Source organism: Dromaius novaehollandiae, chromosome 2, assembly GCF_036370855.1.
Source record: "Dromaius novaehollandiae isolate bDroNov1 chromosome 2, bDroNov1.hap1, whole genome shotgun sequence".
NCBI lineage: Eukaryota > Metazoa > Chordata > Aves > Casuariiformes > Dromaiidae > Dromaius > Dromaius novaehollandiae.
This window is the reverse complement of record NC_088099.1, coordinates 146472655-146495656: the sequence shown is the minus strand read 5'-3', so window position 1 is coordinate 146495656 and position 23002 is coordinate 146472655. Positions and strand designations below refer to the sequence as shown.

Below are 23002 nucleotides of genomic sequence, written 5' to 3'. Positions count from 1 at the left end.
CCGCTGCATAATATGAGGCTGCTTGTTAGACCTTTAACATAGAAACTATGGTGTCCCTAAAGTAGTTGCTAGATAGTGGAAAGAGCACATGATTACCTTAAGATCTGGTTTTCTTGGTTGATCTAACTTCATATTTATACTGTATATTTCTGTGACTGATGTATTTACATAATTTTAGAAAGATATATTAAAATTCAGTCTTTTGTTTTCATTTAATCATGAAGACGTCTCATTTCTAAAACATGCACGTTCTAATAGTGCAACTTGCATTTCCATTTTAGTAACACCTGGATAAACATCTAGTACTCCATAAGTCTTAACATTTGTTTGGCCCACCTTACCCCAATCTGCAATACGGTCTGAACTGCTGGCTGTATTCTAGGGACGTGTCCTGGCTGCCGGATCCTGCCAGTGGGAGGCTGCTGGGCTTGCCAGTAATTTGGTCTCAGTATAGCCATTCTTACAGTAAGTGGTTACAGTTCACGGTTCTCAGCTCACCAGGTAAGGTTTGCTAGAGAAGAGTCCTAAAAATACATTCTACCTCGCTCCTTTGGCTATAGAAGCCAGCAGTGTCTTAAAAGCGCCTAAAGAGCTTGTTAGTTTCCATTTGCTGCTTTTGTGCGCTGCTTCCTATTAGAGCCACAAATTTCACTGTACTCACTCAGGTTGCCTCTTTGGCTATACCCTGTATCAGTTTTTCTCTGGTTTTCACTTCAGTTTCACCAGAAGATTCAGATTCCTTGGGAAAATACGGCTATGTGGAGAGAGCTATACTATCTTCTTGGCAGTGTCCTGGAAAGGGAATAAGGTTACAATGGTCAGTCTTGTAGCATTTTTATATGAAGAACATTCATTCCCTTCCATAGATTGGGAGCTAAAAGATATTGCTGAAAACAGTAATATTTAATTCCTGGGTAGTGGGGAAATAAACATTAGCTGCCTAACTTTGAAATAATTGTTTAGAAGGAAAAAAAATACTAAAAAATATATTTTCTGTAAGTTTCCATAAGTTGGGCAGTATCTTTCCTATCTTTCTAAAATCTGTCAAGGTAGTCATATGTTAATGGAAGCAATGACAGTCTCCAACTACCAGGTTCTTATTCATTTTGTCATAAGGTCGTACCAAAACTTCTGCATCTCCTCTGCCCTCCCAGACTGTACAGGTTTCTCTGCCCAAGTTCTCAGGGTGGGAAAAGGCAAGTTGCACCAACCTTTTCTCACACACACACAGAGTGAATCTCTTCAGGCAACTTTATCACATTTCTATCATATCTGTGCTATCACACCATCTCACACAGGCCTAGAGCACTTCCATATATATGGCATATGGTTAAGCTGTATTACTCAGTGTGACTTAAGAGCACTGGTTACCATTCCTTAAACTATTCAGCTGCTTGTAGATCCTTGATGAGCATGCAGAGCCAATGTGAGCAGTGGAAAAACTGTCTTGACTTTCCAAGTAGTTACTGGGCCACAATATTACTCACTGTCCCTGATGGGACCCAAAGAGAAGTCTGTGCTGAGTTGCCCTAATCCCTGCTGGTTGAACTGAAACTCTCACTTCACTCCCTAATTCCAGGAGAAAAATGATTTTCATTGAAAAGACTGACTGAGAAATTTAGTCTTTTCATCAATACTTTAGTTTTTCAACACAATAATGGAGTTTGGTCCCTTTTTTATAACATGAAAAACCCTCTGAATAGCACATAATAAATAACTCCTACTATTTCAAAACATGTATTTAGCATTTATAAAACTGCCTGCCATCAGTAAGAGCAATATTCCAGCCAGGCATGACTGAGATTCAGTAATATAACTTTAGAGCTAGTAATCACAGTCAAATGCATCCCATTTGTATTTCCATCTCTTTAAATTTTAGGGTAGGATTTGCATCCACAATTATATTTTGTTTGTCATTGCACAGATTTTCTGCAGTTGGATGTTAAAAATAACACAACTGTGCTAGTAAATACCCAAGGTGGCAAGGCTGTCGCTGGCTTTGTTCTGCAATGCGTGTGATAAATTCTGTCAATTGGAAAGACACATAGGAGAAGCCTAAATTTATGTCACCAAAATTGTGTTAGCAAATATGTTAACTGTATATAATTTTGCATATATGAGGGATTATTTATCTGAGTGCTGTGAATGAAATCCAGCTCAGATCTTGATACGCTGTAGACCAAGCTGTATGTTCTAAACGTGTATATATGTAAAAGAATAGTAAAGGGAGTGAATCTTGCAATGTATGTTAAAACTGAGCACTTGGTTTTCAATGGCATTCACTTGCTTTTTAAGAGTTTGTGCAACACTGGTAGGAAGCAAGGCATTTCGGAAGATGACGTTGCACTGTATGTCATCACTGATCTAAATGTTTCCCCTGCTGAACGCTCACCCTGGTGATCTGGCTGGCTGGCTCAAATTAAGCATTAAATTAATGAGCTTTCTAGCGCCTTCATAAGATAGGAAATTATTCATGTTTTATTTTACGTAGGGCATAGAGTAAAGGTAACACGTTCAAAGTTTGCCAAAACAGGTTAACCATAGATGAATTCTGACAGCTACTTTCCTCTTGTTCCCGTTAGACTGTTGATTTAAAATGTTTGGTTTTACTTTTTGCCTCCCCAGTCTCAGCTTTCACACAGCGCTGATTTTTAGAAACAATCATCCTTTCACCTTCCAAGGGTAAAAATAGAGACTGAAAGCTGGTAACAACATGATGTGATCTCCCATAATCACTTCTCTTTAAAATTAGCCTGCTGATTCCCAAGATGGCAGAAGTGCAGACCTGGCAGTTGGTTGCCATGTCTGACCATTGCCCATAATATATGACTAAAGCTAATTGTAATTGTAACTGTTCCTAGCTCTTTTGAGCAAAGTTTCACTCCCAGTCTAGATGTGCTATCAGTGAAGCTACAGCACAGCTGGCAACAAACACAGCTGCCTTGCTCATGCCCTTCTAGGCAAACTGCAGCCCCTTGTTCAAACCCGCAAGAGGGAGTATCTCTAATGGAAAAATATCAGCACGGTTCGGCCAGCCGGCTGTGGGAGGCTTGTCAAAAGGGTGGTACCAATCTATTGGCACTGTCACTGTGAAGGGAGATATTGTTAGTCCTGCTCATCATGGGGGTGGAATACCCTGCCGTGGCTTGCACTTGAAGCGGGGAAAAACAAGCAATGTTTGGCTGGATGAGTAGCAGGAAGTGACTGGCATGGGAGCGATCTGGCTTGGATTTACTATCAATCACATTATAACCAGTGCGCAATGATTCCCCTGCCCACATTGTTTTAATCCAGTTTAGCAAGGCTGAGGCATTTTCTTGCCTAACCCAGAGAGAACGTTTCAGTCTTGCTTGTACTGCAGAAGCAGCTCGTGCTATTCTTTTTCCCTCCCCAGACGTTTCACCCAAAGACTGATTTCCCGCACAGGCTAATTGATGTTATTCTTCATGTTTTATGTTGAGACATGTTTTGCTCTTTCCACTTTTCCCAAAAACATGTCTCTCCTGAAGGAGCAGCAATCTTTATATGCACTTATGAGAAGCCAGACTTCCAAGACCACCTCAGCCCACATCAGGTAAAAATATAAAATATGTCTATATATACATTTAAAATATATAAAATATTTGGTCACATCCATCTTTGAACTATTCAAGTATCCCAAGGCCTACAGAACTTCCTCTCTCCTCTAGGCAATAGCGTTTTCTCCTCTGTTTCTCTTACTGATCACTTTTTTAGCTTCACTGGAGTTTTCCGTATAGGTTTCATGAAAATAAGGGCTTGCCGGGTTTCCCCAAGCCCCCTTCCCGCTTGGAAGCGCCACGTCTCCATGCCCGCTCTGCTGGGGGAGGAACACGAAGCAATAGCTGTAGCAGCCTGGGAAGAAAACAAGTATCGAACACGAGCGAATTACGGAAAAACAGAGTACATCGAGCTAAAACTCGCTTCTTCGCCAGGTAAAGCCGCGGGGGCCCTGCAGCCCCCGCTTTCTGCCGGCGCCCCTCGGCGAGGCCTCGCGGCGGCCCCGCCCCGCCCGGGCTGAGTCCCCGCCCCCGTCCCGCTCCCGCTCCTCATTGGCTGCGGCGGCGGGGGCGGGGCCGCGGCGCCACGTGGAGCCGGTGCGCGCGGCAGCGGTGCGGCAGAGCCGTGCGCCCGGTGCCGATTCCGCTCCGCGCTGTGAGGGGCTCCGCGCCGCCGCGGCATGGGCCCGGCGCGGGGTGGCGGGCGGCTCCTGCCGCTGCTCCTGGCCCTGCCGCCGCTCCTCTGCGCGGCGGCGCCGGGGCGCGGCAGCGCTCCCCGCCTGCTCCGCTTTTCCGGGCAGGTGTCGGAGAACAGCCCGGCGGGGACGCGGGTACGGGGCCTGCGGGTGCCGCTGCGGAAGCTGCCGGGCCCCTGGGAGCCGGCGGGGCAGTGGGCGCTGGAGGGCGACGGCGCCTCCCGCTTCTCGCTGCAGCGGCAGGCGGGCGGCGGGCGCGGGGTGCTGCTGCTGCGCACGGCCGCGCGCCTGGACCGGGAGGTGCAGCCCGAGTACAGGCTCTGGCTGCGGCGGCGGGCGGCGCGGTCCCCGCGGGCGGCGCTGCTGCGGGTGCGCGTCCTGGACCGCAACGACCACCGGCCGCGGCTGCGCCCGGCCCGGCCGCTGGAGGTGGACGAGCTGGCGCCGCTGGGCACGGAGGTGGCGCGGCTCCGCGCCTCGGACGACGACGAGGGGCTCAACGCGCGGCTCACCTACCGCGCGTGGCCGCCGGGCGCCGGCAGCCGCCTGCTCTTCGTGGTGCCCCGCAGCGGGCAGGTGCTGACCGTGGGCTCCCTGCTGGGGCTACGCCGCCTCAGCCTCTGGGTCTCGGCCCAAGACCACGGCTGGCCGCGGCCGCTGCGCAGCCCCGCGCGGCGGCTGCGGCTGGCGGTGCGCGGGCAGCGGGCGGCGGCGCGGCGGGCGCGCTCGCTGCCGCGGCCGCGGGGCAGCGGCGCCAGGGCGTACACGGCGCGTGTGCCCCCGGGGGCGCGCGTCGGCGACACCGTCTTCGCGCTGCCGCTGGGCCGCGAGCGGGAGGCGGGCGGCTGGTTCGAGCTGGCCTCGCCCGGGGCGCCCCCCGCCGTGGGCGTCGACAGGGCGTCGGGCCGCCTCTACCTGCGGCGGGAGCTGCGAGCCGGCGGCCGCGCGGAGGTGCTGGTCAAGGTGCACCGCGGCGGCGGACCAGGTAGGCCGCGCCGCGAAATGGCGGCGGCGGGCGGCGGCCGTTGGCGCGACCGTTGGGGCGGCCGTTGGCGCGACCGCGGGGGTGACGGGGAGGCGCCCGCTGCCTGGCCCCTCTCGAAGGGCCCCGCCGTGGCCCCGCCGGCGGCGGGTGTAGCCGGGCTGGCGGCGCGGCGCCATTTCCCGGCGAGCGTCGAGGGCGTAGCGCAAGCACAGCGGATGAATTATGTGGGGCGTCCTGGGAGGGGATGTAGAGGGCAGAGTGGTCGTGCCGCCGTGCCGCGCCGTAACGCTCAGGCCATCGGCGCTGGCGTACTGCATGCTCCTCTCTGAGCGGTAGAGCTAGGAGAATAACCAGGCTGAACTTGATGTGTGGTACGGCTAAGAAGGATCATCATTTCCGTGTGTTACCTTGACTTTATTCAGGGTCAGTTTTATAGTGCTTTTGTAACTTTGGTTTAGGTCTCTGATAACATTCCTGGATACTGTTTGCCTGTGACCCCCACCCCCAAATCGTTACAGCTTTATCATAGAAGGAACATTTATGGCTTTTTGTAGATGGTTTTTACAGCCTAATGCTCTGGAAATGTGGCACAAGAGGCAGAAGGAAAACAAATGTGTTTGCAGCATACTTGGGGCTGTGATCTCCATTACTGTTGTGCACTTTGTGCGGATGGAGAGTCCCAGACTTGCCAGTTTGAGAGACTTGTTACAGAAACACGCTGTGCCACCGAGAAATGCTTACCACAGTATAAATGCTGCATGGTTCCTCTAAGTAACTTTAACAAAACCATCTGACACTGAGAGTAGAACCTCTCACTCCAGCTAGCGTTGGAGTTGACAAGGTGACATGTTGTTTAACTGTCTTGCTTATTTGTAATTGAAGTGAACAACCTTGTGAGTATTATATTATAAATGATTAATCACGATGTCCTCTCCAATGTGATGCTGTATAACGTATTTTTACCACTGTCTCTGGGCACTGATAATGTATTGACAAGAGATGAGCCTCGGGGAGAAAAGAATTCAATGGTCAATTGGGACAAGGTCATTTAGACACTACTTTGAGCTATCTCATAACTTTGAACAATCACTAACTGAGGATTTTTTTTTTTTTTGATTGCTTATTTTACATGAAGATGATTGAATAGTTGGAAGCTTTGAGCAGCTGTTCTTCATTGGAAGAGACTGGAACTGTTTAAAACCAGAGGGAGTTAATTTTTTCTGCTCATTCCCCTCATGCCTCTTACTAAATACAGTTAACAGTGGCTGACATAGTAATCAATATTATGGAATATGTGCCAAACTCGTTACCCTCTCTTATTAATTGAAAAACAAAGCTGCCAGACCCTTACTAATTCCGATCAGTTATGTAAAACTTATGAATGGAAGCAGACATGTTTCATGGCTATTGCTTCTCCAGCAAAGTTTGCTTTTTCATTGCTTTAATGCTAGAAAAAGTCACTTCAATAATTCTGCTTCAGTATATCTGACCCGCTTATTTATTTATTTTTATTAACCTAGAACATTGTCTCTTGCAAACAGTAGTCCTAGAAAGACAATGTGTTCTTGTTGCACAGGTGGAATACTGAAATAAATTGAGCAAAGAGTTACAGACTTTTGTATCCTAACTATTACTCCTTATTGCTCATGCTACAATGATGTGTATGGGGATGCCTTCCGTTCTGTTCTGTGATGACACCATAGCCAGAACTGGGAATATAGAGGGTTTTTCCCCCACAAAGCTAACATTTTGTACATCAACAGTGCATCAGAAATAGCTTTGTGCAACTTATGTGAATTGTCTTTTTTACCTACGCAAAGCAGTTAATATTTTCTTTAAGAGTGTGTGTCTGATAGCCTTCCAGAGTCTCCCAGTCTCAAAGCCTTGCTCTTCTGGGCTCTTTACAAGCATGGTTGTGCGATGGGGCTTGGAGTTCAGAGAAGATCCTTGTACAAGGATACGAGCTACTAGCCTGCTCTCCCTGCTTTTACCATCCCAACCCAAAGGAGCAATGGCTTAAAGCATAGCCTGAGTGTGGGCTTGCTGGGGGTGATGAGGAAGGGGCTAAAAGGGCTGTAGTTCCCTTTCCCCTCCAACTCTGCCACTGTTTGTGCATGTGCATATACACACACGCACATGTTCTCATATTTAGTTCTGAATGATACATGGAACTTGTACAGTTGCACAGCTGCTTCCTCTTCCTTTACCCACATCCATGCTACTTGTAGCTGTATCTTGAAGACTTTGTCTATCATGTTTCAAAAAGTGAAAGGATACAACTTGTCTTATGGCTGTCTTTACACTTGTGTGCTTTTTGTTTTGGGGGGATTTCTTGGCTTTTTTTTGTTTGTGGGTATCTTTTTTTATTTTTTTTTTTTTAGTCTACCCTTAAGGCCTTATGGTCTTGAAATAGTGAGACCTACTCAGTGATTTTGTGCTCCCGAAACAGAAATAAACAGAACTGCTGCCACTGATAGCACAGATACAGTCTGCACACTATAAAATTAAAAACTGTGGTAAGAAGTAACTCCCTGATTCTTGAAGGTTGTCTTTCTTTAACAAAAAGAGAGACTCAAAAGCCCTGAAAGACAAATCTCTTCAAAGTTCAGAAGCATGAGCTTGAGTCTAGCAACCGTTTAAATCTGGGATGCTTCGAAACATCCAAATGGGATTAACACCAAGCTGTTAGTTTATTGCTGAAAGGAGTAAAACAGCTACAGGGCTGTTCAGTGTTTTCATCTTTCTGAATTGAGATGAATCTCTCCTCCCTGTTCTTTTTCACATGGAGTAAGAACTCTGTACAGTAGTAACTGGTTTCAAAGGAAAGTGGTCTTAAATCTGACTGAGGAGCTAAGGACACACTGGCATAGTGCAGTGGTTGAGGTATCTGTTCCTTGTGTGGAGTGTCTGATGACAGAATGTAAGTATTGAACCCTTATGACTCACTGGATGTAACATATATCTTAAAAAGGCTAAGTCTAATCTTGGAATTCCAGAAAATGCCGCCTAGGCTGCATGTTGAACATGAAGTAGTTCCAGTTCCATGCGCTTTCTAAAAAATTTCCACCAGAAAGTCTGTTTGGAAAGGAGAACATTTTCAGTCCACATAATACAGCTTCTCTAAATATTAACAAGTGCTCCATATATAATTTCAAATCACAATACAGCTTAGTCTTTTATGCATGTAGAAATGGGCCATTTCTTTCTGCCACCCCCTGGGATTTCCAGAACAAAATAAATCTGACTCCAGAAACCAAATCCTGACCCAGCAAACAGAATCAGAGGCTATACATTTTCCTTCCCAGCATGTGACTGATTAAAACCATATGTGGATACCATTGCTATGCCTTCAAATTCAGGTGCTGACAGAGAACAGGCTTGATTCACTTAAACCATAAAACTATTTTAATGGCCAGGGATCATCAGACAAAACAGCAAACTTCAAGATTAAGGTTATTGTGTTACCTTGTCTGTATATATCTTTGGAAGAATCTTACTGTAAACAATTATGGATGTAAAAATATATAATGACACAGAGGCCATAAATAAGCAGTAATAATGCTAGTCTATAGCTGAGAAATGAACAAAAAGCTTCAAAACTGAGGAGGTGAATATAACATTTATGTTCCAGGTTTTCATAGTAAGGTACACTGGGATTTCTCGTCACTTACATGGCTTCTTTATCACACCAACTTAGAAGAAAAACGGAAGAGATCTTTAGAATACTCAGCCCTTTTTTCTTAATGTTAACATGTTGAATCTTTTTATACAGCCAATAATTTCATATTTTGAATTTTCATTACATTAGAGCATCAGGAAGGCATTTACAAATCCATTTCAGACCTTGATCAAATCTGTGAACTATGCTAAAAATATTGCTGCGTACCCTGGATGTTGTCTTACACTCCAAGAATATTGTGTAGTATGTAGCAGGTTTTAATCACTGCACACAGGCACAAGCTGGTTGTCTCAAGCTTTGTGAGGCTGGCTGATGTGTGGCTGCATCTTCACACCCACATTACCCATGCAGCATGGGGTGCCCACAATTCATGGGCAGTGTATTTGCACACTCAGTACATGTAAGCTTATCTAAGCAGACGTGCATGGAGCCCTCTTATTTAGAAACAGCATTCTGCAGTGGAACAGCTTCCTGCCCACGCGTGCATTTCCGATCTGCTTTGGAAGTGATCCTTGCTAGCATTTGGTGGTAGCTTCTCAGCGGGCATTGCAGTTCACCCACAGTGCAGATATTAGTGTTTCTTTGCTAAAGTGATAAGGCTCTGAATAGTGGGCAACTCAAGAGTATTGAGGTTTCAGTCTGAGTAGTGGGATAAGTGTGCTAGCGGAAATTGTTCAACATTTAAGAGAAAGTTAAGAAGAAACTTAAACTTTTTAAGGCTTGTCCTTAGGAAATGGGCTGATGGGAAGGACTAGGGACTGTGCTCCTGTGACTATCCCCTTACTCTCTTGCACTTTGCCGAGGGAAGGTCCTAAACACAGTGCTTGTCTGTTGATCACTGGTATCAGTAGAGCTGGGCCTGATTTGTGCATATGACTGTTCATGCAGCAGCTGCTCAAGCTTTGGTTTTGGTGCAATAATCTGGTTTACCATCTACTTTATACTGTGATTTTGTTTCTCTGTTAAAATCCTTCCATCATCACATCTGTTGTCTAGCTTTGGGAGCCCTAGTATTTGAGCTAGTATTGGAGCTAGTATTTGACTTACCCCTTTGCAGACTGTAAGAAGATTGTGTATTACCAAACCTGTGTTTTTATTGTATCAGAAATCAGGATGCACTTGCTTTACATCTGGTGGGTTGGCTGAGCTTTTGACTCTGTAAACAAATGCTGTACATATGGAATAGACATCTGCTTTGTGAAGAGAATAGTAACAACATGGCTAGGCGTGTGTCTGTGGAAGGGGAAGAGGATCTGTTTAGAAATTTAGTATATAAGGAGAATTGGAAGGTAGGTTAGTGACTGCCTTTTTATCTCTTATGACACAGTCTAGTAGCCAGCGCACTGCTCCTCTGGGGGCTGCTGCTCTGATTATCCAAACACATTTAATCATGCTCTTGTCCAGGTGCGTGCGTTACTGGGTTTGAGATGCAGCCTTGTTAAAGTTGCATCTAGCAACAGCAAGGCAGAGCCAATGACTTAGGGGCTGTTCCACTCATAGGTTCCTAGAAGGAATCTTTTTTTTAAGCAATGACAAGATGCAGAGCTTAGCTTTTTCCAAAATACAAGTTGCTCAATAGACGTATCTTGATAGAAGTTCAATGTCAATTACGTTCATGGTGCCCTTATACAAAGTGTTTTAAGGACCTCCTAGGATTTGCAACTATGAGTTTTCAGCATCCATTTTTGTTGGCAGTCAATAGGCCTTGCAGGTAGTTTCATTTTGGTTATGTAAGTACGTTCTTGTTTCTGTTACTGGAGTGTGCTGTACCAGTCATGTGTCTAGTTTGTCTGTCTTGTTGCTTTGCCTGCTTTCTGAAATACTAACCAGTGAATGGGAAGTTGAAGACGGGAAACGACGCCAAAGTAAATACTGTCCTTCCTAACAAAACCTGAATGATCTGCACAGAGAAGCAGCTGTGTCTTACAGTGCCTTTTCTTAAAAAAAAAAAAAAAAAAAAAAAAAAAAAAAAAAGCCCCCAAATTGTCCTCAGTACTTCTGATTCTTTAACTGTTCTTAATATGTAAATATGGTTTGGTGGCTGAACAGGCTTTTTCACCAACTGACGTGCCTGCAAATCATTGTGGATTGTGTAGTATTTAATAGCATCTTTTAATAGCCATTAGTAGGCTGTTAACATGGCAAACTGCAGTGAAAAACTTGTTTCATGATGAATCTTGTCATCTGGAAGCTCTTGAGATCCTATAATGAATTACACTTTCCACCTTTTCTCCAGTCCTATGAATCATTTCTAATCCTTGTGGATATGTCATAATGGGCAGATGTTAGCAGATATAATAGGTTTTAAAGGTTAGGCAAAGACGCTGCTCCTGCAATCACCTGTATGTGCTGAAATCTTTATGACTCCAGGGAAGATGCTCCTGTGCAGAACCCCTGCAGGACTTGGCACTTGCTGCCAAAGCCCTGGCACTTTGTTTGACAGTACTTCAGAGCTTTTCTATGGCAAAAAATGTCTTTTATAAACTGGAGCAGATTTTAAAAACTACTGATCACAGCACAGTCAGGAATTCAGAGCTACGGCAGAATGATGTTATGGCAGAAAAGATGAAATGCATTTTGAAGTCCCATTCCTGAATCTGCCTCAAGCTGATGATTTGTTTCATATGACAAAGGGAAATATCCATGATATACAGACACTTACATATTTCCATCTGCATCTTTACTGTCCAGCAAATGCTGTAAGTTTCTCAGAAAGTCTGTGTGATGGAGATGTACACTGTAGCTTTGCATTCACAAAGAAAGTAAAAACTTTTTGAAGATTTTATCTTCACTGCCTATGTGTGCAGTAGGACCTGTGGCTCCTTTTTAGTTCCGAGGGTCCTAGTGGACAAATTTAGAGATAGTCTTGATTGGTAAGTGAGGCCTTGCCTGCTAGAATTTGAGAGCGGGCATGTGAGTAGAAGACCCATCCAAATGCTTGTGTATATTAAGAAGTATGGCATGAAAATGATGCAAAGTGCAGGCTGGTCTGTTGTGTTTGCTGGCTGTGGTTAACCAAGGAGGGCAAGTTGTAACCCACTGAAATAGCTTTAGATGAGGCAGTTGGTACAGTCATGTTACCCAGATGTTCTGTGGTTGTGGGTTTTTAATCCACAAGCTATTTTAGTAGTTTGTCTGCTGTATGGGGAATGAATACACCCATTTCCGTAACTTTGATGAGAATAAGCATTACTTTGCCTACAAGATACGGCCATATCTATGTAGTCTAAAAGAGTCCAAGATGTGCTAGTGTGTTGCGAGGAGGTACTCTGCTACCCCTGAGCATTGTATCCAAAGCTTAGAAGTATCTTTGAGAAACTGAGTCTGTTAATTAACAGAAACTTCACCCTCAGGAATCTCTCAGCAGGGGTTGGAAAGGAGCTGACCTGTCATCTTCAAGACAGCAGACTGGCTGTACTAAAACTGCCCTGTGCAGCTTTTCATTAGAGAGTTGGAGAAAAGAACTATTGGAAATTAAGATTTTAATTCTGGAGGGGTTACCTGCATTTTGAAGCTTTTCCTACTGCGAGAACAACTCCTCTCTCCCATGCCACTCCCCACAGGGAACAGACATCCAATGCTGTAGCTAGTCCAGATGTGTGTGTAGATGTTTGCTGACTGGATTGTTTGTCGAGACCAAGCCCAAGCTCATTTCTCTCTTCCCTTCCCACAGTGGGGACACTTACTTGGGATCCCTCTCTTCTGGCCAGCTGCTGACCTTCATAAAACTTGTAGGAACAAGTTGGCCACCAGATTCTAACACCATTTGGGCAGAAGAGAGGGCGCATATGACAGAGCATGATTGTGTAAACATCACTTTTTTAAGCTAAAAGGCCTTTCTAAAAGTGATGATGACCACTGATTAAAGATTAATTACAGCTATGGGTTATTTTATTGGAAGTTTAAGTACTCTTTAAGTAGATTATTCGTATGTATACTTTAGTTTGGGGAAAAACTTTGAAAGGCACAAAAAATACAGATGGAAGAGTTTTCATGAGGAATGTCCATAAGTATTTTAATGTTTTTCACATTCAATGCTTTTCACTATTTTTAGGATACTGCATATGAGTTGATGAGGACTGGACTGCAGGTACGCTGAGGTCAGGGCTTTTTTAGGAGTTGGTTTGTAAGATGTCAAGCACAGTGACCTGTTCTTGGTTGAGCCTTCGGTAGTAGTATGGAGTACATATGACTAGTAAAAACTAGGATTAAATGCTTGAAAGCGTTTTGAATTTTAAGGACCTCCGTCTGTTAGTCAATGGTAATAATTAGAAACTGGAGCAGAAGTGTGTCCTTGAACCATACAGCATCTAGTTAGGAAAAAGTCTGATAAATGAGCATTTATGATTTGCTAGGAAGCTTATGAAGAAGCTACCTTACTAAATACAAGTGAGAGAAGTGAACGGTGCTGCTTGAAAGAAAAAAAAAACAAAAACAAGGCGACCTTTTTATCTAATATCATGTCAGTGTTAGATGACAGTAAGGGGAACTGGTTCTCCCGTAGCTCTTGGTAGGGACATAAAAGCTGCTTTTCAGTGCTTCAGCTATCATGTTTGCAGTTGAAATAACTCAGCCATGTAGTTTCACCTTGTTTCTAGACCTACTCACTTAAATAGATGTCAATGATGACCTCTGAGGGCATCTTCTCTGCTGCCACGGCTGAGCAGGAGGCCTCATCTCCCTCCCTCTCCCCTTTGCTGGAGCCATATCAAGGGGATGTGACTGAGAGTTAAGGGAAGGAAATAACCAAGTATTGTCAGTGGTTTGTCTTTTAATCGCTCGCTGTTGGGAAGGAGATGTAACATGTAATATCCTTAAACTCTAAGGATTACAGTTTCCAATTAGTCTTGTGATTTCTCTTTTCTTCCTGCACAAGTCTCCTTTTGTTTGCCTTCCCTTGATCTTCCTGAGGCTTCTCAAATCTGTCACACAGCTGGGAGAGTGAAGCATGAGCTGCATGTTTTTAAACCCTGATGGCTGTAACATTAAAAATTAAAAAAAAGAAAAGTATTTCTTGTAGTACTCAGAGAGTATGGCCTCCACTACAGATCTTGGAAGTAGGTAGTCATTCCCCAGTCTTCCCATTAAAATGCAGTGGGGACTGCAACTGGGGACAGGTAGTGCTGTGTGTGCACGTGTCTTTGTGCATTAGGGCAGCCACTGGCCTCCTCTGTGCTTTGCGCAAGCTGCCTGCTTCACCTTGATGCCTCAGTAACTGCTTGCTCTGTAGTGGGTTCTGGAGTCTGAAAGTAGCTTAAGCCTAAAGAAATAAATCATTTTTTTTTCTTTTTGCTTCTACCCAAGCACACTAATCTTTTCAGAGTTTTCAATATATTCAATCTATTAGTGTATCAGTTGCATTTTTTTCTAAGAAGCGAAGAGCTTCTTGCCCTGCCACTGAAGGGGTAGCAGCGTGGCCTGACTGCACAGTCATGTGCTGTGTAGGTGTCCAGCCTTGTCTTGCAGTCTCATGTAGTGAAACCTCCTATTTCAGGCTAGATATTTCAGAAATGTGTTCATATACCATAGTGTCTCTTTTACATTCAAATGATTCATTTTGCCAGAAGCAATATAAACAAAATACCATAAGCTATGATTTTTTTCCCATGTGCAGTGTTAATGCCCATTCTTTGGTTCTCAGCTTCCCAAGGGTTTTCATTATAAACTCTAATCAATCAGTTCAGTTCTAATCCTCATCTCGGGAAAGGAAAGTGGCTTTTATCACGTTTCTTCATTTTGTTAAGGGAAGAAAATAAATGATTGATACAAAATAAATTGATACAAAGTTGCAAGTATAACTACCTGCAGTTTAAAAACCTTTGCCAGTTATTACAGACTTTTAAATGTATTCTTGTAATAAATTTGTTTTCTTCCATGCTCTTGTCCAAGGATGGCACAGGTATATCTGCCCTGATCTGCTGAAATGCGAGTAGCCCTCAAAGACTGAAAGATAGCAGCTTTCCACTGCATGGATGATCCTGTAGCTAATGCCCCTCCTCCTTGTGGGTGCTACCTTCTCATTGCTTTGGGGTTCCACTGGGATTTAAGTTACTTAGGTGCTTCTTGGCTAGTGGTTGGTTTGCCATTGGCCAAGATGCTTCTTCCCTCACACGAATTTCTTAGATGTAAAGAAGAGAAGCCTTGGGGATATGCTAGTATCTCAAGAAAATCAGCTCCTGAATATTCTCTTCTAGATTGACTATATTAAGACTCTTTTTCAAATGGGTGGTACAGAGGCTGGATGTTTTATCTTGTTGATAGTCTTGTTTCACAGGCCGTAGAGCCCGGTTGCCCGATTACTTCTTTGCAGGATGATTCGTGTTGACAAAATGGGTGAGCTGTATCATCACTGGGTGATGTTACATTTTGATTTTATAGCATGCTGTGGTTGTGTCAGTGGAACAAAATAAAACACTATATTGATTTCAGAGGCTTGATCTGTTAATGCTTTTGCAGTTATGACAGTTGAAAAACTAAGGCATTGCTGGAAAAAAAATTCTACTTCAGTGCAACTATTTTTGTTTCATTGACTTTAACTCCTTAATGCAGTTATTTTATGTAATATTTGATTGCCAGGCATCTGTAACAGTGACCTAAAATTACTTGAGTTTCTCACCCCTGGTGTGTGTGCAAACAGGCGACAGCTCATGTCTCAAACACTGCTTCTCAGCAGCTCGTTGGGGGTGATGGGGCAGAGCAGCAGCTGTTTGACTGGCCTCCTCTTAGCTGCTGGAGCAAGTTCCACGCTGTTCTTTTAGGGTTTGGGGTTTAATCCGTTTTACACTTGATCTTTGCAGCAGTCTTTTCTTCCCTTTGCTCCCTGCCAGAATTAGAGCTTTGCTATCTGTATACAGATTGCCAGGGCTGTTTTCTCAACATGCTTTGACGGTTGCTTCAGCTTAAGTTTTGTTTACTTGCACAGAGAGAATAGCTCTGCTCCTTCAAGGTTTAAAAGCAGAAATAAAAGCTGAGGGGTGAGCCAAGACTCTGCAGCATAAAGCGGTTCCACCTCATACCCAAGGTTCATTAGCAGTTGCTGCTGCAGCACAGCCCACCGGCTTTGGCCTTCTCCCATGGTTTTCTTTCCTTGTGTGGCGCTGGCTGTTCCCGGAGTGCTGTTCACTTCTTACTTCTCTTTTTATCTTTAAAGTGAATGGCAAAGAAAAACACAAAGTCCACAGAGTGTTTATGCTAGAAATTCCCTTAAGCTCTGGGACTCTCTTTGGGATCTTAAATCTGTCCTGCCCATGCTATAGAGAGGACAGTGGCTTTATGGATCCAGAGCCCTGGGGCCTCAGGAGTGCTGAAGAGGGATGGTTTTCCTTATGTTTTGGTGCTGGGTGAGAAGCATCTTTTTGCTATTGCCTGAAGGAAGGGGATGTGCTTCAGTCTCTGCTTCCCACCACAGTGAGGAATGGCTTCTCCACAGGCTGGGAAGAGCGTGGTTGTGTAGCGTTTCCAAGGGGAACAGGAACGTCAGCAGGAGAAGAGGAGCCAGTCTCTGCAGCTCCCGCATCGCCCAGGAGGCAGCGGGTCTCTGCCGAAGTGACTGGGCCTCCCTGGGTCTTCACATTAACCCACAGGTCTTCCTTTTGGCTGCAGTTTATAATAAAGAAGTTGTTCGACTTCCTTCTTCCATCATGTCACTCATAAAGATATAGATTCTCTCCCTCAGTTGAAACAATTTATGTGATTTGCACAGCATATCTATTGTGTAAGTAAAGCATCATGTACAAGGAAAGAGGATGTAGTGTAAAAATTCATACAGTAGCTTGAGCAGTGAAATCCATTTACAAGCTGCAGGTTTCACCTACTTGCCTTTTTAAAGACCTTAGCACATCTTAAAAGAATGATGATATCTGAAATACCTAACTTTTTCTTTTAGAGCTTCATTCATCCTAAGTAAATTGAATAATTAGGATCTCCTTTAGTAGCTAGCTTACAAATTCCTGGAGAATTTGTGGTTTTGGTAACACTGAACTGCTTCACAGATGCATCAGTTTTCCTGAATTGTTCAGGTCGGAGGGGGGGAAATTCAACAGGAAATGTGTTTTGATTCGAAATTACTTTGTCCTGAAGCTTCTTTCAGTGTGTTATAGAAAAACCAAACCCCTCTTCTCTAATGCGTCCCAAGATAGTGTTTTTAAAGCATTTCTGGATATCTAGAAAAAAAATTGCTTATTTGCACAACTTTTGCAAAACATTCACCATTATTAATTAGTAACAATAAAACTACGTTTCATTTGACTAACTGGAGTCTGCAATATCTATGTATTATTTAAGAAAAAACTGTCCTAGAAACATCATTTTTTGTCTTTCAATTATAATATTAATATTCAGTTGCTCAGTTGAAATCCCCCTGCCCCCTGCTCTACTTCTTTTCAATTTGCTATGGAAAATGAGCTGGTATTCAGGAACTGTACTTCAGCTCTTCTCTATAATAGTGAAAGTTCAAAAATATTTTTTAATAGAATGCTTTACTGCAGTACTACAAAAAATTCTGTTTAAGTGGTCATGAGTGTGCATTTCATAACTCTCTTCAGCTATGTTCTTGAGAAGGCTTGCTTGTTTTCTGACTTGTGTTAATTAGGTCGATTTGTGATAATGGCCAAAAATCTCATTCTTTCTTTTGTGTTATTCCAGTGGAAAACGCACCTGCGTACTTGGGCTGTCTTTGCATGCGCTAGGGAGGAGGGTCACACTTGACAGCCTGGCTTTTCTGAGCTGTTGGAGGGAGTTCTCCCAGCTCTTCCAAGGCTGCCTCATGAAACTGGTCCTCCTCTGTCTTTTCTATTTAACCATAAGTCTTTAAATACATCTTTCAGACAGATGAGAGTAAAGTTTTTGTGGATGTGCAGCGTCTTCTGGAGAAGACAAGGGGATACTTGCTGTGAACTCTTAGGCAGAAGAAAACTATCACCAATTTTAAGAGCTTGAATGTTTCCCCTGATATGTTGTCTTGAACTCGGTGAAATTTATTCCTTTGTCTCTCCGACTTTGTTAAATCTTGGAGCTCTAGTTTAGGGCTGATATCCTGACACCATAGTGATTTTTACAATTCTTACATCAGGATTAGGATCTCATTATTGACTGAAAACACAAATGTGCTTGGAAAAATTTCTTCAAGAAGCCTGTATGTGCCTTTAGCATCTCCTAGCAACCCTCCTGCTCCTCAAATCCCTCCCAGCTGGGAGGCGAAGCTCCCACTCTGGAGTCCTCCTGCACCTTTTAACTTTCTTCCCCAAATTCTCTCCTGGCCTCAGATCCTGCATGCTCACTAGTGAGCTGCGTGCGCTCTGCTTCCCCTGCCCATACATAGTTCCCCTGTTGCTGCCAGCGCTCGTGCTCTCTGTCAGCCTGCCCCTTCGCTTGGCTCTCCTGCAGAAGGAAAGCCCCAGGCTTTTTCCTGGGGGTGGATTTCAAAGCTTGTGTTTCACTCACTGAAACATGCAGGCAGATGGGATGCTGCGGGCAGAAGGGGAAGGCATGTCTGCTTTTCCCAGCATTTTGGGAAAAGTGTGCATTTCAGCTGGAATTTTTTTAGAGAGTTTTGATTGCTTACTATATCCACTGATTTTTAAGAGAAATCTTATAACAATAGTGATTATCCCTTTTTTCTTTTTCTTTTTTTTTTTTTTGGTAAGCCCTAAAAAGCTGGCATCATTTATGAATTGAATCTATGGAAAATAAAACAGTCAAATTTCACCTGACTCTAGATAAATATAGACTTATAATTGTATCGTGGCAAGTGGTGTAACTGGCATAGTATTTAACTTGCATATTTAACTAATTACAAGCTATTATTGAAAGTATTCTTAATTTAGTTGTTAACTGCGCTTAATACATATCTAGGCAAAAGTCTGTATTTGTGCTGAATTTTTTGTGCATGCAATGGGATGAATGTGGTGGGCAATTCAGTTTGATTTACAGATAAGATCTTGAATTCTTGATTGAGTTCTTGAACAAGCCATCTAAAAGTGTGTGCATCTTTTGCAGATAATGACTGGTATCTCTGCCATGTGACACTCCTTGCCCCAGAAGAGGAACTTCTATCCTGGGGCATGTATCCATACCCATATCTGGCACGTGCTGATCCAGACACCCGAAAAGGCACTCTGGTCTACCAGCTTGTTGCATATTACAATAACAACGAAACCACCAGTGCTGGGATAACTTACACACTTATTGCAGGTAGGTCTATTCTGAAACAACTGGTAAATATCCATGAAGTTGCAGATTTTTTTGACAGATTTCCCATTTTATTATTTTGTTAACAGATTTTATCCCTTGGAGGATCCTTAAAGATACAGCAGCTGAAAAATGAGGTGCTGTAGGTAAAACCGCTATGTGGATAGGAGTCTTGCTACCACATTCCTTGCTTTACTTCTGTTTTGAAATTAATTGCAACTCTTACAGGTAGCTTAAGGCTCCGTTTCTCATACGTTCTTGTGTCCTTTACACTGTACCAGTCAATAAAGCCCAGTGTGAATGAGAGGTAAGGTGAGCATCTGGAGAAGAAAAAAAGAGGAAGTGTGTGCAAGGACCTAGGTAGCTGATTTGAGCATAGCTTACCTTTAAAAATATTGAAGAAGCAAATGTTCTTGTTGCAGGGCAGCTTTCAGACTGGCTTTTTACATGTGTTGATAGGTGGTGAAGAGCGATTTCAAGTGGATGTGGATACAGGTATCATCATGACAACTGGCTTGCCTTTGACATGGAACAAGGAATATGTGCTTACTGTGCAAGCCATGGATGAATATAGCAACAAAAGCCCCTATGCCTCCATTTCCATCCTGGCAGGTGCCCGACCTCCCCAGTTCACCAATATGTCTTACAATGTGTTCGTCCCTGAGAATACTCCAGTGGGAGAAAAGTAAGTCAAACATTGCTAGGTAAGCCCCCACACTGCAATCTGAGAGGAACTTACAGAGCAGCATAAAGTGACATTTTCTGTTGTTGCTTCACAAGGTTATTCATATTTGTTTGTGTGTTACACTTTAAAAATAAAAAGTTCTGCTTTTTAAAAGAAATTATGTTTTTTCCAGTGCTTGAGAATCTCTAGCATGGCTCACGGTGTGGCATGGCTGAAAATCTTCTGAAATAATCATTTTAATGCCCTTGGGATCTTATTGTGTTGCATAATGAATTAAAACAAACTCCTGGCTAGGCATCTCCTGGAGCACTTCAAATATAAATGAGTACCTGAAAATACTGTTTTTTGATTAACCAGATTTGCAGTTGTTTGTATCAAGTTTGACTTGTAGTTAGATTTTTAAGAGGCCAACTCATTCCCAGACTGGTGAGATGACAATGAGCGTGTGAAGTGCAAGTGGATATAGCTAAGTCTCCAGGGGCTCTGCTGTTGCATGAAGGGTAGCTAAGCCAAGCCGTAGTGGGAAGATGCTGCTGAGCTGACCTTGGTTTTACTGTCACTGTTTAGCTGCTTGAGAGCTGCATGGGTCTTTAACGTACCAAGTAGTAGCTGGACCTGTGCTGCAGGACATTGAGGAGTAGAAAAACTCAAAGTAAGCTGAGGAAGTAGGAAAAACTGCTGGAGATGTGCCACTTGCTCCTTAAAAGAGGCTGTGAATGAGGAGGAGGAAAAATTATCTCCTTCCCTGGAGCTTTCACTGAGGTGAGTTTAAAGTATATTGTCACCCTGGCCAAAGACTGGTGTGAGAGACAGAGCTTCAAACATAAGTCATAGTAGAAAGGTAAACATTCATTTCATTTCCTGCCTGAGTGGGTAGCAGGATCTGGAGAGGCCTTATACTTCATGTTTTCCCATCCATCTCTGAACTAGTTCCTTTTCTTGATATAAAGCTTCAAAGAAATAGAAAAATGAAAGTATGGCAGCTCAGTTATATAGATAATTGAAGTAAAACAGTAACTATTGTCATGTAGTTGGAAGGATATATTAGGGAAAAAAAGAAAGATGTTTTCTTGTTAGTAAGAGGTTGAAGTGCATTCTCATTCCAGCTCTGCTATGTCATGTAATCGGTTTGTTGGCAGGGGAGGGAGTAGGTGGGCTCTCTGTAGCATAGGGAGTTTTGGTCTGAATATAAAACTGAGCATGGCATTGACAAAGAGTGAGAAATTCACTTTTTCTGCTTCTAGCTCTTCTAGGTACTCCTGAGACATTTGTTGTTGTCGTTTTAAAGCAAAGGATTATTCCCTTGTTCTTTACAGAGTAGCCGTTGTTGAGGCTGTTTCTTTCCAGAGCCAGCCTCTTTCGTACGTTCTGCTGATGAACCCCAGCGGGCTGTTCAGGGTGAGGCAGGAGACCGGAGAGCTCAGCTTGACCCATGCTGTGGACTATGAGAGCGAGCACCACCTCTATCACCTCTTACTGAAAGCAATGGAAGCTGAGAGCACTCTTAGTAGTGTGACTGAGGTACGTGAATCCCTTCACTTTCCTTAGCCCCTGCCTCTTCAATTTGCGATACCTCATTAGCTGAGCTAGTTACACACACACATAGCCCAGAAACCTCATGTGAAGATAAATGGTGTACAGGCGGGAGGAAGTGTTACCATGAAGGCAGAAGGCTGGGCTCTGATGTGGACTCGGTTCTAGGCTCTGCAAAATACTGCCCATGTTTTTTATCTTTGGCCTTGCCTCCCATCTGTTTGGAATTGGAAGAGAATACTTCTCTGTGTTCCAGGAGCAGCGTGAGGAAAAGTTTGACACTGGAGGTGCAAGGATGGGACAGCAGCAAAAGCAATGAATGCCAGACAATATCCAGAATGAGATGCCCATTATCCTACACGTAGAAACTAAAATTCTCTCTCAGCATGTCCTTTTACCTCAGGTCCTGGTCCATATCACTGACGAAAACGACTGTTCTCCTGAATTCCAGCACTCCATTTACAGCAGAGACAACATTCCTGAAACGATTCCTGTGGGCACTTCTCTCCTGCAAGGTGAATGCTTGTCTGGTACCTTTCCTTCAGTCTGGTCACAGGCCTGTCAGTTTGTGCTATGTGTTCACGTTCTTACCATGAGAAAGCACCTCAGAGACACTGCTTTGAGGCGGCGGTATAGCTGTCGTAGCCTGCACAAGCTGTCAAGTGCTGACTTATGAAAAGGGCGTATCAGTGCCAAGGTAACTCTGCTGCTTCGGCCTGCTCCATTAATGCTAGCTCAGGTCACTTCTCACTGCACTGTGCTGGGTCACACAGACATGCCCAAGAAAGGATCCTGTGGGATCCTTCAACGGGCAGAGTTGCTTGTAGGCTGCTTTTCCCATGTGAACTGTAATGTGTGGCTGTAGTCAGCTGGAATGCAGATGACCCTATGTTATACCTTGCAATTGGGATATTTTAAAGATACACACAAGAGTAGTTAAGGCAGTTTAGCTGACAGGCAGTAACTTATTGGACTGACGTAATTTGTTTACCTTAAATCTTTGCTTTAACTCAGCTTGACCATCATTTTTTCCCTGGAAGCAGTTGTAACTAGTTTTTCTTTTCTTAATATGTTACAGAAAAAAAAGATTTTTTTAAAAAATGGAAATATAATAGTTTTATTAAGTAGATTTTAACATTGACTTGCAAAGCATTAAAAAAGAAACCTTTGAAAAGCTCGTGAACTTTATTTTTATGCTTATGGCTTATCGTACTATGGCTTATTGTATTGTGGCTCATTTTTGGTTTAATGGCTCTTGAGAAAAAATAAGTTGCCAGTTGATTAGAATGACCAACTCCTAAAAATTCCTGGGTATGTGATTTTGTTTGGAAAGATGAATACTGTTCTTTCCATCAGACTTGTAATGCTGATCAAAATTCACCCCATTGTGGGAAAAATTTACCCCTATGTCCAAAGCAAGCAGAATGGCAAAGCTGTGCAGTAAGGTTTACAATTTCGTCCGGTTTGATTGTGTTGCCATACTGGGTAAATTTCAAGAGAAAGACCCATCTTAAAAAGAAAGCAATAGGTGGGACTGTAGTGACAGTCAGTGGAAAGCAGTGGGTGAATGTTTGCCTGATGTTGAAGGGCTGAACAGCATTTGGTAAAGGCTGCAAGGAAGTAGTACAAGCAGTCACCTGCACCCTGTGCTGGATAAGTACTGTAGCACTGAAGCTGACTGCCAAAGCACATACTATCTCTCAAAAAGCAGCTCTTACC

At 43.6% G+C, this 23002-nt stretch overlaps 1 protein-coding gene across 1 annotated transcript in view; it reads left to right on the top strand.

Moving 5' to 3' along the window:
- Positions 1-4143: 4143 nt before the first annotated feature.
- LOC112983022 (neural-cadherin-like) overlaps positions 4144-23002 on the top strand; it is a 57268-nt gene continuing 38409 nt past the window's right edge. The window contains exons 1-6 of the mRNA XM_064507726.1: positions 4144-4734; positions 4783-5198; positions 18874-19068; positions 19525-19750; positions 21067-21271; positions 21687-21798. Of these exons, the coding sequence (XP_064363796.1) occupies positions 4199-4734; positions 4783-5198; positions 18874-19068; positions 19525-19750; positions 21067-21271; positions 21687-21798 (1690 nt within the window). The 5' untranslated portion in view covers positions 4144-4198. The remainder of the gene's footprint in view (positions 4735-4782; positions 5199-18873; positions 19069-19524; positions 19751-21066; positions 21272-21686; positions 21799-23002) is intronic.